This window comes from Hippocampus guttulatus, chromosome 2 (assembly GCF_054856545.1).
Source record: "Hippocampus guttulatus isolate MCC_2025c chromosome 2, RoL_Hgut_1.0, whole genome shotgun sequence".
Lineage (NCBI taxonomy): Eukaryota > Metazoa > Chordata > Actinopteri > Syngnathiformes > Syngnathidae > Hippocampus > Hippocampus guttulatus.
In genome coordinates this window covers 19,088,935-19,102,550 of record NC_141262.1, presented here as the reverse complement: position 1 = coordinate 19,102,550, position 13,616 = coordinate 19,088,935, and the positions used below count along the sequence as shown (strand labels likewise).

Below are 13,616 nucleotides of genomic sequence, written 5' to 3'. Positions count from 1 at the left end.
AACAAACACATCGAAAGGCCAGACCTTTGATTTGAATCCCCAACCTCAAAACTGAAAAGGCAGACATGTTTACTACGAGGCCACCATGCTTCCCAGTCTTTTGTTTTCTCTTTCCCCCCAAGGGACTGAATTAAAGCTCCAGCTCCATAAAGACAAAATGTAAAAGTTATACAACGGCAAAACGGGAGGGTGAGGAGGCACATTTTGTGGCCTCAGCATTATTGCAGGCTGTAGAGGAAGCCAGCCGACCGGTGCAGGCCCAAAGCCACACAAATTCCATTTTTAAACACATGAGGGCGTGCTGGCGCGGAGCTTCAAGGAGATGCTTTATTGCAGCTCGTAAAAAAAAAAAAAAGGCACTTTCTATGCCATAAAATACCAAAGTCCTAGTCAGTATTTAGTCAAGGCACATTGGCGTTTCAGTGTCGACACATACAACAAAAGACGACAGCGTCAATGTGAACGTTAAAACATTCATCAAGTGTCAGGGCCCTGGTGACTTTCTCCAAGCCGCTGTCAGCGGGTGATGAAATGTGCAGCCGCCTTGGACTAGAGCGTCACTGGCCTCCTCCTCTCTTCTCTCGTTAGCATGTTTGAGGCCGTGAGTAAGCGAGATGCTCTTGGCCTAGACCGAAGCGGCGGCGGAGTTCACCGAGGACTCGCCGAGGTCAGCACGTCTGCAAACGTGCACACTAGTGTTCTGTAAATAGGGAATATGTGGAAGAAAATGGCTTGCTGTGTGACGTTCATATTTAAGGGTGACATCATGCATTTTGCCTGTTTTTTGCAATTTCCTCCTCCCACATAATCGAAATGACAAGTCGAGATTTACTCTCGAACCTCCATCTTCTAACTCAAAAACTTGATTTTCAAATGCAAAGCGACGCCACACTGCCATCTACTGGAGAATGTCTGCCACTACAGTTCTGTTAACGCGCGGATTTCATCGACGAGCAGCGTGAGACCCTCTTCGGCTATGTCCTGTTAAAAAAAACATACTTGACAAATGGATTTATCAGTGGCATTAAATGTTTCGTTTCCAGTTGACGAAAATAAATGTCAATAGCAGTGAATGAGTTTAATATGTAAATTGTCGCAAGCGCAGAAGGGCTCAGTCACACACATTTTCAGAAATTTTAAGAAAACTTATTTGGTTGTTTCATTCGGCAAAAGGCAAACCCCATCTCGAACCTCTGATGTGTGAGGAAGGCGTGCTAACCACTTGACCACTCATATATGTCTCACTTGAACTTAAATAGTTCAATAATTTAAAAAAAATTGCTTTGGACTGAAAAAGGTGACATCACTAAGACACGTGGGTGAAGCCGCAGTGCTCAAACATTCAAAAGTTTTTTGTTAAGGCTGAACGGAGGTACAGTATTTGGATTCTTCTTGGTTGGTGAAGACGTTTCAGCTTTAATCCTAAAATATTCAATTGTAAATTTTAGATTTTTAAATTGGCCACCAAGGAGTCGTTTCTTAACAACTGACATTTGGCATGGACATATGCATTAATGCAGGGGTGTCAATTTCATTTTTTACTTGAAAACAGAAGTCAAGAATAACTGTTGATTCAACTATTGTTGCTATCGTGTGGGGTTTGGTAACAAGAAAATGCTGAGAATATCTCCCTTATTTATCACGGATGAGAATTTAAAATTTTGGTCGACATTTTAGAAAGGATCATGGAAGTTCACGTTTGAGCTGCTTTAGCGGTCCACATAAAATGAGATCTGACCCCCGGGCCTTGGGTTTGACACCTGTGCATTAATGTAATGAAATATATATATACACACACACTGTACATACAGCGGTATAGTGTGCAAAAAATATCTATATATAGGAATTATTTACAGCTCGTAATATTATTAAAAATGAATAAAGATTAAAAAAATCCCAATCAAGATAAGATAAAATATTGGCATTCATCAGACCAAAGAAAATACTTTTTTTTTTTTTGCAAAAAAATTGTGCATTATTTGAGGAAAATTTGGGCAAAACTTAGAACTGAATAAGCCTTTTGGATAAAAGGTGAAACGTCTTGAACAATCAAGAAGAGTCTTTGCTTCCATTCAACCTTCACAGATTACCATGACCTGGATGACCGAGAATGCTCTCAAGTCGCTGGCGAGTCGTTGTAAACAAACTGTTTCTTCAGAAGGAGGAGAGGAGTGGACGTCAAAGCGTCTGCGGAGAATCCCTGTAAGTCAGCGACGACGACAACAGCGAGTCTGGAGGCGGCGTGGGTGGATTGGACGGTGGCTGCAAGTCCTCGCCGGGCCTCCTCGCGTGCTTCGAAACCCTCCTGACGTTCTTCACGCTCTTCCGCTTGGGTTTGTGCGGTCGCCGCCTCCTCTCGTCGGCGCGCTCACTCAGCGCGTCCGACGACTCGTCGATGTACGCCAGGTTCTCGCCGAAGAAGTCCAGAAGGCCCGTGGAGTAGGGAGGAAGGGAAGGTGAAGGGGGGAGGGAACTCAGATCAGGCAAGGCTTTGTTTTCACCACATCTCGCCTCCTCCTCGGGGTTCATTTTGTCTCCTTCCGCTTCGAGCGTGCGTTGAGCCCGGAGCTTCCGAAGATCTGAGAAGGATGTAGACGATGAGGAGATGTCGGATCTGGAGTCGAAGTCCGAACCTGAGGGGGAACCGTCGAGTATGGCGGCTTCAGGGGAGTCCAGCTCGGAGGCGGACGGAGCCGCGGGAAGGGAGAAGGAACGCGTGAGCAGGTGAGGTAAGGAGTGATGCGCCATCTGTTGACGCAAAGCCGCAGACAGCTCGGGTGGCTTTGCCCTCGGCATTGTGCCGCCGCCAACGGGAAGCCTCCCCATCGGCTTGGTCCTCATCGTCCTTTCCAGGGAGGATCCGCGCCCCTCCAGCCGACTCATCGAGCTGGACAGCCCGGCCCAGTGGCCGGGGAGGTGTCCGTTCTCGGGGCCCCCCCGGGCCCAGTAGCCCAGCGTGACCTGGGCCCCGCGTCGGATGCGGCGGCGCTCGCTACGCTTCCAGCGCCGGCGCTGCAGGAGGAACGGGTCATTGAACTCCAGAGGGTTGGGGATGCGGAAGTCCTTGGACATGTTCTGCGTCCAGTCGGTGGCGTGAGCGCGCAGCTCCTCCATCTGATGTGACAAGAAACACGCAACTTATTTCAAGTGTTGAAAATAGATTGCCAACAAATCGATGACCGAGAAAATGGAATCTCTGGGGAAATTGCATGTAAATGCTGGAAGGCGAAATAAAAATATGGAATTTGTTGGAATTATATTGAATGGAATGGGATCAAGTTGATGCACCTGGAATATGTTGAAAAATACAGAATGAGATGGAATCGTGGAAAGAAACGTCTTTTCAGACTTGGTCCAGAATTGGCTGGTACTGAATGAGTTAAATACAACTGAATGATATGGAATTTTGGTTTATAGGTGTCAGTGGGAATGCATGAGGAATTTTTGGGAGAAAAATGTGGACTTGGAGGGGTTGTTTTTTGTTGTGTGAGGCAGATGTGCTAACCACTACACCACCTTGTTGCCTCAAAAATTGTATTTTTAAGTCTGACGTTGTTTGCCAAATATTGTAATTTTCCCACCGGCTACCAAATTTTGGGTCTCCAGCCACAACTGAATCAAATGATATGAAAAAAATAAGTAAATTATATAGCACATTTTTCAGAAAATAATAGCCAAGACTGTATTTCTCCCACAAAGATTTCCAAGAATATTTTCCTTAGCTGCTGCGGCATCCTAGCATATACCCAAAACTGCTAGTTTCTCTGAAGACTCGCAATTGTCCAAAGGTGTGAATGGTCGTTCATCCCTTTGTGCCTTGCCATTGACTGGCGACCCGTCCGGGATATCACTCAAAGCCATTTGGGTCAGCTAAACAAGTCCCTGATGTTTACCCAATTTTAAAATCATCTCTTATTGGTCAGCAGATTTGTAAAACAGGCCAATGCCGATATGCGTCAAAATACCAAATATTGGCGCAGATAATCGGTCTCTCCCTACAAGTGAGGATGCAGTCAATACTGTTACATACAGTCTAGAAAATGGATGGATAGATACTTATCAAAAACAGCTTCCTTCCCAACTAGAACTGAATGGTCAGATGAATGAAACGATCGTGCAACGTGTGCGTGCGCGCATCTGTGTGTCTCGCCTCAGCGCGGGTCCTCTTGGAAAGCACACGCAGCCAGTTGCCAATCATGGTGAGGATGGAGGCAAAGTAGGCCAGACCAAACACGATCCACAACCACACGAGAGGTTTGAAGAACAGCCCGCCAGCGTGACTACCATCTGGACACACGCACATAAACACACACAGATCTATTAATATTTTTGAAGGCAACCTCTCACCAATTCCAATTTTGTCTCTTGGGACTTTTTTTGCTGTGTTTTTGATGATCACATGAACATCTAGTCTGCATTTGTTTTTGTTTTTTGGTAATCTTTTATCGAATGCACATGAAAAGCTGTTTGAATAAAGAAAATTGGCATAGCAACATCCGCAGTCGGACATGTGCGAGTGTTCCCACCCGGCACGTAGTCTCCAAAGCCCACCGTGGTGAGCGTGATGACCACAAAGTAGAGTGACTCCAGGAAGGACCAGCCCTCCGACTTCTGAAAGAAAACCGTGGGCACGGCCAGGAAGATGAGGCAGCCGATGAGGATGGACAGCACGGCAGAGATCACGCGCACCGTGGTGGGACGCACTTGACGCTTCTAACGCACACATGCGCACACAAACGGCAGAAAACACACACAAGCGGTAAGTGTCCTCCTGAGGAAGTTGCTAATGATGCAAAAAATATTAAACTTTTTTTTTCTTGTATTGTATTTTGCGTCTCCTATAGAACCTATGAAAAGCAAGATCAATTTGCAGTTTTGGGCTGATTCTGAAAAGCCCCAAGATGCCACCAGATGCCGCCATAGCCCTGTCTAAATACAAAAGTGGAGTCAAGTGTGAATCCAAGCAACCAAGTAAAATCTTTTGCAATTTGCCAGTTTCTGAAAATGTGTGCTTGAATCAACTGTTGTGCAATAATCGATCATGATCTGATCAGGATCTCTGTCATGAAGTGATCTGTTATGAGTATTGAAGATCAAGAGCCACTTTCAAGTGACTGCGCAACACCGCGTGTTAATAAGAGAAACACACACACCCCCGACGGTGGTGACAACGCAGTTTTCATGTCACAGCCAAAAGGTAAGCAGAGCTGCATTGAGTTTTGTGGAATGATTCGTATCACTTAACAGCGTTAGCTTCTGCTAAATTCAAAATACACATAGTGTATGAAGTGCTGCCGCCACAGGTGAAAATTCTTTTATGAGTGCAAAAGGTTTGTCAACCTAAAGGGCTCACGAGACCTGACATTTGATTCCCGAGCAAAATAGAATCCCGCTCACCAGAAAAAGGGTCTCAATCTTGGCTACGGCCCTGCGCAGCACGGTGCCCATGTGATCGCCAACTCCGGCCAGCAGGATGCCGAACATGGGAATGCCCACCAGGGCGTAGCATACGCAGAACAGCTGGCCGTACCACGTGCGAGGAGACAGGTTCCCGAAACCTAGAGGAGGGTAGACGATGGAAGTCACAAGGACGTAACGGCTGAGATGTTGGTAAGGTGTCACCCTTTATGAGCTGTCCACTGTAGTAAGCGCTGTCCCTGAAAGGGTTAAGCGTGCCTATGGTGGTGATGATGGCGCCGCAGAAAAAGAAGGCGGAGGCCACGTCCCAGCGCGTGGTGAAGTTGGTGGACAGGCTGTCCACCTCCAGGCCCGCTTCCACTGCAGATGCAACTCCCTGGGTGACATACACAAAACATTCATCATTTCTCTCTCGCTCTCTATATATATAATTTCAATACAATAAAAGCTGTGTAACATCATTAAAAAATAAAAATAAAAAATACACACACACCATTGAAATCAATTAAAAACAAGTAAAAGTATTCAAAAACAATTTTTAAAAAAATCATATGTATAACAATTCATTAAAATCATCAACCTTTTCTTAGCACAAACATATACAATTTATAAACACACAAATTCAATAGAAAAAAAATATATATATACTGTGCATTGACACTAACCAATCAATTATTAAAATTGTGAAAATTGCCAAATACCGAATTTTGGTTCATGTGGGAATGTTTATGAAAAGGGTCAAAGTACATGGAAAAATTAATCAAATCCCAACATTTGAGCGGACACTGCCGTCATGTCGCTTATGTTTGCGTGTGCGCGACTGACATGATGTAAGGAGGGTGCATTAACGAGTCCTCTGATACCTTCACCAGCTCGTAGAATTCTGGTTCGCTCACGCAGAAGTGATTGCTCAGGAAGTTGTTCTTGGCGGCGAGCAGCTCCTGGAACTTGTCGTACTCCTCGGATGCCTCCAGGTTCTGGAAGACCAGCGCTCCCATGCCCAGGTACAGCACCACACCGAATAAGAGGGCCAGGACCGTGGTACAGCGCATGATGTCCGCCCCGCCACCGGGGTTAGAGGTCGGGGGATGTGGCGACGCTCGCACTCAGGATACACTTGGGGAACAGCTGGTCATAAACAGGAAGTTCCTTTTAGAGGCCGATTTACGTGTAAACATGCAACACGGGTGCTTTTGGCAGGCTGACTTATTTATGCGTGTGTGCGTCACGCCAGCGCTGCACTGGCAGGAAGCCGAGTCCAATAAGGATGTTCCCATGAACGCTAGGTGAGAAGTCACACATTGATGATGTCATACCAATATGGAAATTTCACCCCAAAGTGAACTCTCATCTATTTGGACTTCAGTACAGACAAACGCACCTATTGATGTTTTTTTTTTTCTGTGGAACCGAAGCCAAAATAGAAAAATATGTAATGTAAAACCCTTGTTTGTGTCTTGATCTCCTCTTTGTGGCTCCTCTCACAAGCCCAATGAATACACTTTAAGGCTGTCAACTGCATCATCTGGGGCGGCCATTTTGTTGTGTACTGCCACTTGCTGTCAACTGAAAATGACATCACACCGCCTCAAGCAGGAGTGTGATACTCATTTTTGTCGCGGGCCACATTGTAGTTACGGTTTCCCTTGGAGGGCCGTTATGACTGTGAATTTTGTAAAACCATATCAATGTGTAACCACCTCCACATATTACATACACAGCGAACAACAAATAAATGGATAATTAGTTTTGACATCAGAAGTCAAGAATAATGAATTGTTCAAATATTGTAATTATTACATTGTATATGACAATGAAATTTTGCTTCAGACTTTAGCAAGCATCAGTGAAGTTGACATGCTTAAACTGCTTTCGTGGGCCACATAAAATGATGTGGCGGGCCAGATCTGGCCCCCGGGCCTTGACTTTGACACCTGTGGCTGAAGGGCTGAGGTTGCAAATGTCACACGACCAAACCCAGAAAACTTGGTTCAGCTTCAGAAAACAGGTGAGCTGTGATTGGTCGTTGCCTGAGCCCTCCGAGACTGTGATGTCATTTCCAGTTGACAGGACGTGGCAAAATGGCCGCCGCCTGAGACGGATTGAAAATGGGTGGATTTTTATGCTTAATTCATCTTCCACAAATGCAATATCAATCAGAACACAACGGTTAGCATAGTGGGGATGCACAGAATATAATTATATAAATATTGCAAAGAAAAATTTTTAAGCATATACAGTATTCGTGATAGCGAGAGGAGCTTAATGGAGGAGCTGCGCCAGGACATGAACAAGTGATTTTACGCGGCATTTTCGACTAAATTAGAGCGTTGGCTTTTTTTTTTTTTTCGCACATTCCCAAAAATGCTGGATAGGTTCATAGGCAATTCAAAATGGTCTATTTGAATTATTATTATTATTGTCTATGTGTCCTTCGATTGACTGGTGACCTGTCGGGGGTGTATCTTTCTTCTCACCCAAACCCAAAGTCAGTCCAGGTCAACCATGACCCTGATGAGGATAAGAACTATAGAAAAATGGATGATTGCTAATCACGTTCTGTTTGCATTTCCTCGGCGAGGAAACTCAGGATTTGTTTGAAACTTCCTTTAAAGATCCGAGATAGCACTGGCATTGCCCGTTGATTCATTTTGCAGGTGAGCGATTTACGTTACAGCCTCCATGGGAGCCTTCTTTTTTCTCACACTATGGTTCGGTTTCACAATGAAAAGACACCAGCCAAAGGAATAGTAAAATACAGTGGGAGGAAGCTGATGTGACGCGTTGGTCACTTAAGACAGTGATTCTCAACCTGTGTGCTGCTGGAAATGATCCAATTTCACATCACTGGTAGGAAAATTAGGTACAGTATTTACAACTTTCCCCTGCTATGACGTGCTTGATACCATATTTGTTTTATACTGCTTGTAATTAGTTTCTTGTTCAAAGACATTTACAACAGGTCTTGATTTCCTCCAGGCAGTCTAAAAGTGGCCTCAACGAGAAAGCGTCTTTTTTGCTCAGTGGATCTGACAGTCATCCGCATAGCAGTGGAAGGAAATACCATGTTTCCTAAAGATGGAACCCAACTGTCAATCAAATGCTACTTATTTGACCTGAAAAAAAAAAACAGCTGCTACTTTGTCTGACGTCTTTTCTTATGCCTACACATAACTACATGTATGAGCCATGAAAATAAGTCTTTTCCACCTTTCCACAGCCGCAACAACAAGGCACACTAAAGCTACACTGAAGTTCTGTCCAAACACTGACTTTCATCTATATACAGGGGGGTCATCTATATACAGTATTGAACGAATGAGATAATGAAAATTGACAAAAATATTGTCATTAACAAAATAAATATTTTTAGATAAGACAAAAAAATAAACTACATCTTACAGCATTAACTAAAAGTAAGTATAATGATGCGAAAGTGTCTTCGTCTTTGTCAATATCTTACATGAGCCTTCGGGGTTCTTCTGCTACAGTATGTATTTATGTTGGTATTGTTGTCTGTCTGTACAGATACCAAGTCAAAGAAATGTTTGAGAATTGTAGTTTCCTTTATGGTACTTTATTACACACTACTTGACCTTTTTTTTTTCTTAATCGTGTACCTGACAATACTCCATATTTAAAGGAAAAATATATAAAAACTAATTAAAAATAAACTAAAACAAATCATTTTTGAAAAAAAAATACAAACCAATAAAAACCTGCTGTAAAAATAACTAAAACAATTTAAATAAAAAACAAAAAAACAAAAGTCAAAACAAAATGAAAAATAATTGTAACGGAAAATCCCAGACTATTGCAACTCTGCGAGTGACAGACCAAACAACGAAATGCTCTCCCACTAGGAGGCACAAAGTCGATAGATAACCCGTGTACATATTTTGTGACATTTTAGCTGCGAGATATTTTCACCCCCCAATGTTAAAAAACATGTCTTAGTTGATTGGATAAAGGCTGACCAAACAGGACTACAGACGTCAATGAAGAAATTACTACCTTAAGGCTCCGAAGTCAGGAGTTCATCCCATGTTAGGTCAGCTGATGAGCTCTGGTGGGCTTCGCTGAGGACCTTCAACAAAACAAGATTCTATTGGACATCAGCACATTCAAAGACTTCCAATGTGCCCGACAAACACAAGACTAGTCTTTGTCACGGGTGTTTTTAGATAAAGACCGTGAGCCGCTACATGCTGTACGCTGTGACGTTAACAGCGAAAAAAAAAAAAAAAAAGTTTGAGCTTTATCACCACTCTGAACTGTGTTAGCCTCACCAATTCAACTCCCTTGTCTTGGTCTCCCACATGGTCCCTTGACAATGTCCTGACATATACCAGAGTCTTACACACTGTTAGTTTTCGGCGCTAATGGGGCGGGCCCGCCTTTTGCTTGTACAACTGTGACACGAGTTATCACTGTCCCAAACCTGCTCTTGGTTGGCAGAGTTTGGCACGGTTCTTGTGTTGGGAACAGCAGTGAGCAGTGAGCTCATGTGAAAGATAAACAACGGAGCAGGTGAGCCGGCGCGCCAAATCATGAAAGAAGCACGGGACTGAGGGGAAACGTGCACGTGACATGCATGCACCGAGTAAGGCAAAGTTCAGATTTTTTTTTTAGCACCTCTGAAGGCTTACAATAAAGACTTAACCATAAATTGCAAAATTTATATTTTGCTTATACTGGATTCCAGTGTCCTCACTTTGCCTGGTTGGCCAGAACTACATCATTAATTTCCACGAATAAAAAGCAAAGAGGGATCATTTTTCAAGTTGTAATCATATTTTAAAAAAAACAACAAAAAAAAAAACAACCTCAACTATGAATGTAGAATATCACTACAGTGGTACCTCTACTTACGAGCATCTCTTCAAATTTTCAAGTTACGAAATGTTTCAACAGGAAAATATTGCCTCTAGTTACCAAGAAATTTCAACATAGGAAAGGTAAAAATACAACATGGGCTGCTACTCGTAGCTCAGAGTTTCCTGAACGCAACATACTTCTAGCTGCTCTGCCACTGGCTACTACCGAGCATCATCCTGGCATCCCATTGGCTAAGAGGGACCTCTACCGTATGTGTCTCTGTGTGTAGATAGATAAATAGATAGATATGTGTCTATTGCGGTGGCCCGGTAGTCCAGTGGTTAGCACGTCGGCTTCACAGTGCGGAGGTACCGGGTTCGATTCCAGCTCCGGCCTCCCTGTGTGGAGTTTGCATGTTCTCCCCGGGCCTGCGTGGGTTTTCTCCGGGTGCTCCGGTTTCCTCCCACATTCCAAAAACATGCATGTCAGGCTGATTGGACGCTCTAAATTGTCCCTAGGTGTGAGTGTGGGCGTGGATGGTTGTTCGTCTCTGTGTGCCCTGCGATTGGCTGGCAACTGATTCAGGGTGTCCCCCGCCTACTGCCCGGAGATGGCTGGGATGGGCTCCAGCACCCCCCGCGACCCTAGTGAGGATCAAGCGGTTCGGAAAATGGATGGATGAATGGATGGATGTGTCTATTGCAGCGTCCTCATCATTCGCCCCTCGGGCCATGAAGCGTTCCAATAGTTTTACGTAAATGTGAATCACCCAGAAAAAGTGTTTACCAGTCGGCGATCGCTCACAATGCTTATGTCAACTTTGTTAAAAGTTGACAAAAGCAAATGTTCTTGGATCAGTTCTTTCCAAAACTTCTGAGAAAGAACATGAACTAAAGGGGGCAAAAAACAATCAGGATGCAGTTAAGTTAAATGACCATCATTAAAATTTTTACTCTGTAATTTGTTTTTTTTTTACATTTTGCACAACTCTCATTTATTGTGCAATAATCTAATTGTAACATGTATTTGTTACATATTTTGATGCATTTTTATGCTTTAGGAAACATTAATGTCTGAATTTTCTGAAGCCTTGGAACGAATTAGGGCATTTACATGGAAAACGCGTCTCGTACAAAATTTTCTCGTTAAGAAATTTCTTCCAGAAGCAATTAATTTTGTAAGTCGAGGTACCACTGTATGCGATATGCACATTCATATTTCATGATTTGAACGTTGACAATCTCTATCAAGCGTCAATGTGCAATAGAAATATTGTGCATACATATTCCGCATATCAAGTCAAATACATATCAGTTAATAATCTTCCACTTTACACTAGTTGTACAAATATAACTGGAGCACAATTAGATGATATTTACGTGCGACATTTTAATATTTCCGTTTTTTTTTCTTGTTTGGACCAGATTTCAATATCTTTGAATTTCTTCTTAAAGGGTCTTTTTGATTCTTTGTTATTAATGCTAGTATTATGTGTGACAACTGCCACTGTGACAATTTAACTTCCCTCGGGGATGGATAAAAATATCGACGCATTTATCAATCTATCTTGCCGATGATGACAGACGAGCAGGTTGAAGGATTGCATTTAAAACTTTAAATGGTTCTGATCTTTATTATGCTAAAACCCAGCACAATAACAAGCAATGTATGAAAAAAATATAAAAGCCTTTAGAAGATAATAATACGGCTTGTTGCTTTGCTTGTGCAATGGCAACATTTTTGATCCAACTTAATACGTTCTGCAGGTGTCAAAAAGCGAAACTCAGGTGGATTTCATTTTAAAAATGCCACCTCGAGAAAACCTCAATGTTTCACCAACCGCATGTGCTGTGCAACTCGCATATTTTTAAACATTTTCTAAACAACTGATCACTGTGTCCACTAAGCCGCAGAAGATGAATAAGATAAGCTGTGGGCGACAACTTAAACGCATTCAAGAGTTCTGCTTTCCCTTCATTCCTCTGCGATAATACAAAGTGAGAAAACACGAATCTCAAAACTAATATTTATGACCACATGAATGAATGAATGAAAGAAAATCTCTGCCGGGGTTAACGCAGTCTTACCTTGACTTTGGTGAAACTTGAATCCAGCGTGGCCCAACGCAACCCGTGTGCCGTTCTCCGTAGTGTAAACGTGCATGTGTGTTTTTCTCCTTGGAAGGTGTTTTCCCCATTCTTGTGACCCTACCTCACTCTGAAAGGGGGGAGAAGTCTGGAGGAGGAGTAAGGGGACATTACAGGGTCCGCCATTTCCTGAGATGGATATGTGTGTGTGTGTGTGTGTGTGTGCGCGCATTTATTGGGAGGGTGTGGAAGAGGGGCCGGCAAACCAAAAAAAAAAAAAAAAGTGACACTTGGCTCGTCCAAGGGAGAGTTATGGCTGATGAAATAAAACTGCGAGTGAAGTTCCAAGGCCAAATTTAGCAACAATATGAAGATTATGTGAATAAACCTAAAAAAAATGGAGATGGGAACATGAGGCAAAAAAAAAGGGAAGAAGGCAGTCATAAATGGGGACGGAAATGAGCCGTTTGATCAAGATTATTCTAAATACTTTGTAGGCGCCACCTCACAGGACTCTGTCGAAGGCAGCGGTGAAAGGATCAAACTTGAAATACGCGATTGCAATTGGCTAAATTGTATCCTGTTGAACAGCTTTGAGTCTTTTATGATGTACGCGCACTTTGAAATAAGTGGCTCAACAGGAAAAATATCGCACTCTGGTTATTGTTATGCAGACACAGATTCAAAAGGACAGTTCAAAAATACAAATGTTATTAAATGTATAGTTAAACAAAGATCCAAACCTTTTTGTTTGCAATTTTTTTTTGGGAATACTAATGTATTTATGATGAGGTCAAAATGTCTGTGACTTTGTTTCAGCTGTTTAAAAAGCATGATGCTACATTGTGAGAATGATAGAATTGATTATTTATTCACAACAAGTACCGTACATATGTCTCAGTCTTTTTATTTGGAACATCACTTTTTCAGGGGGGGGGGGGGTTTGATTTTACCCATAATGTACAATTGGAGCATAGTCGTGCTACATAGTAGAGGAGTCTGTATTACAACGACCTTTTTGACAAGAAAATCGTGTCATTTAAAATGTGTTCCTAGATTTGAATCGCTTAATAATATAGCAGCCTCAGTCATTTTTAAACTTACTTGGGCCAAATCAATCCCCAAAAAATATTGCTACAAATTACAAGTATTATTCTCTGAAAAATGTTCAAATATGATTTAGGCAACTATGCTAGGAGGCTAACAAATTCATGCACCCTCCTGTTGTTTTGGTTTCTTTCAAAAATGTTCACAGGTCAAAGTCACCCAAGTCACATTTGAACACAAAAATAA

The 13,616-nt window shown here is 42.7% G+C and overlaps 1 protein-coding gene across 3 annotated transcripts; it reads right to left on the bottom strand.

Annotated features, from left to right (window-relative positions):
- Nucleotides 1-313: 313 nt before the first annotated feature.
- Nucleotides 314-12,984, bottom strand: kcnk4a (potassium channel, subfamily K, member 4a). Of its 3 annotated transcripts, none has more exons than XM_086100669.1 (8): nt 12,324-12,984; nt 9,433-9,505; nt 6,282-6,546; nt 5,623-5,794; nt 5,398-5,558; nt 4,527-4,713; nt 4,151-4,287; nt 314-3,114 (listed from the first exon to the last, which is right to left on the bottom strand). In XM_086100669.1, exons 3-8 carry the CDS (start codon nt 6,468-6,470, stop codon nt 2,179-2,181), a joined length of 1,782 nt encoding a protein of 593 aa, XP_085956795.1. In that variant the 5' UTR covers nt 6,471-6,546; nt 9,433-9,505; nt 12,324-12,984; the 3' UTR covers nt 314-2,178. The 3 variants fall into 3 exon arrangements, with proteins under 3 accessions (XP_085956795.1, XP_085956779.1, XP_085956787.1); XM_086100653.1 differs by having other exon boundaries at nt 5,677-5,794; nt 12,324-12,983; XM_086100661.1 differs by lacking the exon at nt 12,324-12,984 and adding an exon at nt 9,708-9,796 and having other exon boundaries at nt 5,677-5,794.
- Between the last annotated feature and the right edge of the window lie 632 nt (nt 12,985-13,616).

What these genes read in the sequence shown, in the direction of transcription:
- kcnk4a (XM_086100669.1), bottom strand. Translation starts at nt 6,470, where the DNA reads ATGCGCTGTACCACGGTCCTGGCCCTCTTATTCGGTGTGGTGCTGTAC. An exon ending in AGATTGAGACCCTTTTTCTG is followed by an intron (nt 4,714 to 5,397) that starts GTGAGCGGGATT and finishes TGTGTGCGTTAG; the next exon opens with AAGCGTCAAGTGCGTCCCAC. An exon ending in CTTTGGAGACTACGTGCCGG is followed by an intron (nt 4,288 to 4,526) that starts GTGGGAACACTC and finishes GCGTGTGTCCAG; the next exon opens with ATGGTAGTCACGCTGGCGGG.